General features: G+C 56.0%; 1 protein-coding gene across 2 annotated transcripts in view; it reads left to right on the forward strand.

The window, feature by feature from the left end:
* Grm4 (glutamate metabotropic receptor 4) overlaps nt 1-3,839 on the forward strand; it is an 89,626-nt gene that overhangs the window by 84,251 nt on the left and 1,536 nt on the right. The window contains exon 11 of one of the 2 annotated variants that reach the window (XM_028777033.1): nt 772-1,713. The exons of the other annotated variant lie outside the window; for it this stretch is intronic. Within the exon in view, the coding sequence (XP_028632866.1) occupies nt 772-821 (50 nt within the window). The 3' untranslated portion in view covers nt 822-1,713. Of the gene's footprint in view, nt 1-771; nt 1,714-3,839 lie in introns of those variants that run through there. 2 annotated transcript variants of the gene reach the window in all.

A 3,839-nucleotide genomic window follows, 5' to 3' on the forward strand; every position in this document is an offset into this window, starting at 1 on the left:
GGTGGGTAGGGAGCTCACACTACAGTACAGTGAGACCTGATACCATCACCTGGCTCGGCCCCTAGGGAAGGGTCCTTGAGGACACTGTGGCTAGGAAGTGGGAAGACCCCAGATGTGCCTCCTCAGTCTTAGATGGGGTGGGGGACATGAGTGAAAGCCAGAGTAGAGAAAACCTGTCGTAGGGGGATGGGCATGCCACCAGGAATGGACAGGATGGGCGCACCAGCATCTCTGGGACTAGGGACTTGTGTTTTCCTTGTGTGAGCCCACTGTGTGTCTTGGCTGCTTGCCAACCAAGGCTCCTCTATGACACAGTTTCCTCTCAGTCCCCATCCCCTCTCCCAGGGCACTATTCTAGCATGCTGGGAGCTTCCTCTTTCAAAATATCAGGGGTTGAACCTCTGAAAGATTTCCCCTGGAGGGTGTTTTAAGATTCTATGATCGTATCATACATCCAAAGAACTATTTAAGGCATGGGTAGATTTAGGAGGTGCTCAAAGATGGAGGTCACATCCGGTTAACGTCGTGAGGAGGAGGGATACCCCGGGTAATGGTTCACAGGAGCGAAGATGTGGTGGTGGTGATTCTGTGTGGGACGTGTGGGGTCTGGGGACCGCAAGAGAGGCAGCTTCGGGGAGGCGGGTCCTGCACCCAGTTGGGGTACCCTGGGCTGGGGGACTCTAATGGAGCTCTGTGCCGGGCAGCACCTCTGGAGGAAAAGGCTTTGGAAGAAGTAGTGCTGACTCCCTAAATCTTCTGCTCTCTCTCCAGCACTGGCCACCAAACAGACCTACGTCACTTACACCAATCACGCAATCTAGCCGGGCTGCCGAGAGCCAAGCAGGCTGAAGAGCCGCAACCCCTGAGGATGGTGGATCGGGCCAGGGCCGTTCCCGAGGGCCCTACTGATGTCTGCCTGCCTCGTGGACATCCACGAATGTGGCTTGGTGCTGAGGACAGTAGAACCCCCGGCCATCACTGCTGGGCAAGCCGTGGTGGGCAACCGGAGGAGGCTGAGTGGCTGGGGGCAGCTCCAGGTTGTGCCACACAGGCCTGCCTTCTGGGCGATGTTGTGCCCCGCCCCAAAGCACAGGGGCTCGGTCTCGAGAGCCCTGCCCTGGCGTTTTCTCCCTCCTTCTGCCTCCGTCTGTCTTGTTGGTGACCCCGGATGGTCCCCACCCTCGTCTTTGCGTTTCTCTTCCGTCTCTGCTCTGCATGTGTTGTCTGTTTGGGCTCTCTGCTTCTGTATTTTCCTTTCCGCTGCTCCCCGCCCTTCTCTGCCATCTGCCCTGGCCCCTCCTCCTTTCTCCCTGAGTTGCCCGCCCCCACCATGTCATTTTCTCTTCTCTTCTGTCCCACACGACCTTCCCCTCCCCGCCCCTTTGCTTCATCCACCAACTCTTTCACATCGCAAAAGAGAGAGAGAAAAAAAAAGAGGGGCTCAACCCCTCTCCCCAAAAAAGCCCAAACAAAAACTAATCTTGAGTGTGTTTCGAAGTGCTGCGTCCTCCTGGTGGCCTGTGTGTCCCTGTGGCCTGCAGCCTGCTCGCCCGCCCTACCCGTCTGCTGTGTGTCCTGCCCGCCTGCCAGCCTTGCCCTCCCTGCCAACGACACGGAGTTCAGTGCCTGGGTGTTTGGTGATGGTCTCTGACGTGTAGCATGACTGTTTTTATACCGAGAACATTTCTAATAAAGATAACACATGGTTTTGCACCCGGCCTGCGTGTCCACTGAGGGCCCCATGCTCAGCCACCACTGGTGACCAGAGGTCAGCAGGGGGCAGGAGGACTGTGAACTTCAGAAGGCTGCTGGGGGCGGGGCTCTGCGGAGGCTTTAGTCTTGGATTGCTGGTATCTCAAGCGAAGTCATCAGGACACTGCAGAATATTCCAGTGCCCGTGGGGATTGGAGAGAAAGCTTGGTGGTTAAATGTGTCTTACAGAAGACTATCCACATCAGGCATAGTGCCAGTGGCTCTTCTGCTCTCTTCTGGGATTCTTGGGTATCTGTCCTCACTTGGACACAGACCTACACACACGTATACTTAAAAATAAACCTTTAAAGAAAGAAACCAGCACCTCTCCAGCCAAGGGTGTCCCTTACAGAATTTGGCTCAGGATACCAGGGTTCCCAGCCTGGCTTTCCTATCTTCAGGTGCTAGCGTGACTGGGACCCATGTGTCAGCACATGGTGCTGTAGGGATAAGACTCCTTGTGGGTTTGTGTGTCTCTCACCTCTGTTGTGTGTGCAGGTGTTTGTCTACCTCATATACATCTGTCCTTGCTAGTGACAAGTGTGCACTGCTGGCAGCTGGCTCCCTTGACAGGTTGGGAAGTGGGCAGGGGGCGAGGATGAGAGGCTGGGCTCTGCCAGGAGAAATCACAGGTGGCAGTGGGACCTGACCCCGGTTCTTGGTACTGCCCCTTCCCCAATTCTCCCACTCAACAGCTAATGACAAGGCTGTGGGGCACCACAGCCAAAGGCACAGAGGGGCCCTGGGCAGGGAGGCATCAGGGACCAAGTGTGAGACACAAATGACAACACTGGGTGGTATCAGGTGTTGAGGTCTCCTGGTCCCCTGAGCCGGCCCTTACTCCTAGGGCCAGTTCTGCTCAGCCCCTTCCATCACGAGATTCCCGAGTGGTACCCAGGATGTGCCAGGAAGAGAGAAGAGAACCGGCTGTCCGGTAGGATGGTTCCAAGACCTCTCAGATTAGGTTTTGCCCAGCACTGTGTTAGAACGAGGCTCAGTCAGGCATAGCTAGAGTACCAGATCACAGATTTCTGGAAGCTTCCAGGTAAATTAGCATACGGGGAAGGATTGACTTCAAGGGGGAAAGGCATCCTCTGGGAGATTCCTACAGCATCTTGTCTTGTTCCTCCTGAGGCTCAAGGCTTCCCAGGTAGAAGGCCCGCCTGGCTCACAGCTACAATGCCACGCTTGGCAGCCCATTCCCACTGTGCGTGGTGACTTCACTTTTGTTCTAGGGTAGAATCATCACCCAGTGAGGCCGTGTCTCTCTGTTCCTCTCACACTCAGGAGGGGATGGTGGGAGGGACCCCGGGCTTCACTTATGTGAGCAGGTGCAGACTGGGGAAGCCCAGCGGCCAGGGAGCTGCCCTCAGGAAGTCATACTAACTCTGAAACATTGGTTCCTGAGGAAAGGTGTTGGCCACATACTGTTAAGTAGGGAACCTTGGGCTGGGTGCGTCTGAACCCGTGAACCAGAATGTGGGTACTGAAAAGTGGGGGCCCATGGGCCCAAGGACGGCAGGGGTAACCCACAGGACAGGGGTGCCTAGTTACATGGGAAAGTAGAGAAGGGTCTGGTACTCACTGCTGGGAAGACAGGAGCGGATGGAGCCCCGGTGTGAGCCGCTCTGAGGAGGAGGGGGGAGCGCTCTCCAGCCAGATGGCAGCTCCCATCCTAAGTTATAAATTGAATTTTATTATCATTTCCTATCGCTGTATGGGGAATGGTATCTCAGGCCTGTTGCATGCGCTCTACCACTGGGCTTACCTTCTGTCCTGAGACAGGCTTTCCCTACACTGAACTTTCAGTTCTGCCGTCCAAGCTTCTGAGGTAGCTGGGATAACAGGTCTGCACGCACCTCCAGCCACATGGGCAGATCTGTACCGCCTCGGCCACACAGACAGGTCTGTAGCCCCCTCCCCCGCCACCAGCTGCGTGGACAGGTCTGTACTCTCTTCACCATACAGACAGGGCTGTAACCCCCCCCCCTCCCTCACAGACAGATCTGTATCTCCACTCCAGCCACATGGACAGGTCTGTACCCCCCTCAGTCACATGGACAGGTCTGTACCCCTCCCCTCAGTCA

This window comes from Grammomys surdaster, unplaced genomic scaffold, assembly GCF_004785775.1.
Source record: "Grammomys surdaster isolate TR1022 unplaced genomic scaffold, NIH_TR_1.0 277, whole genome shotgun sequence".
Lineage (NCBI taxonomy): Eukaryota > Metazoa > Chordata > Mammalia > Rodentia > Muridae > Grammomys > Grammomys surdaster.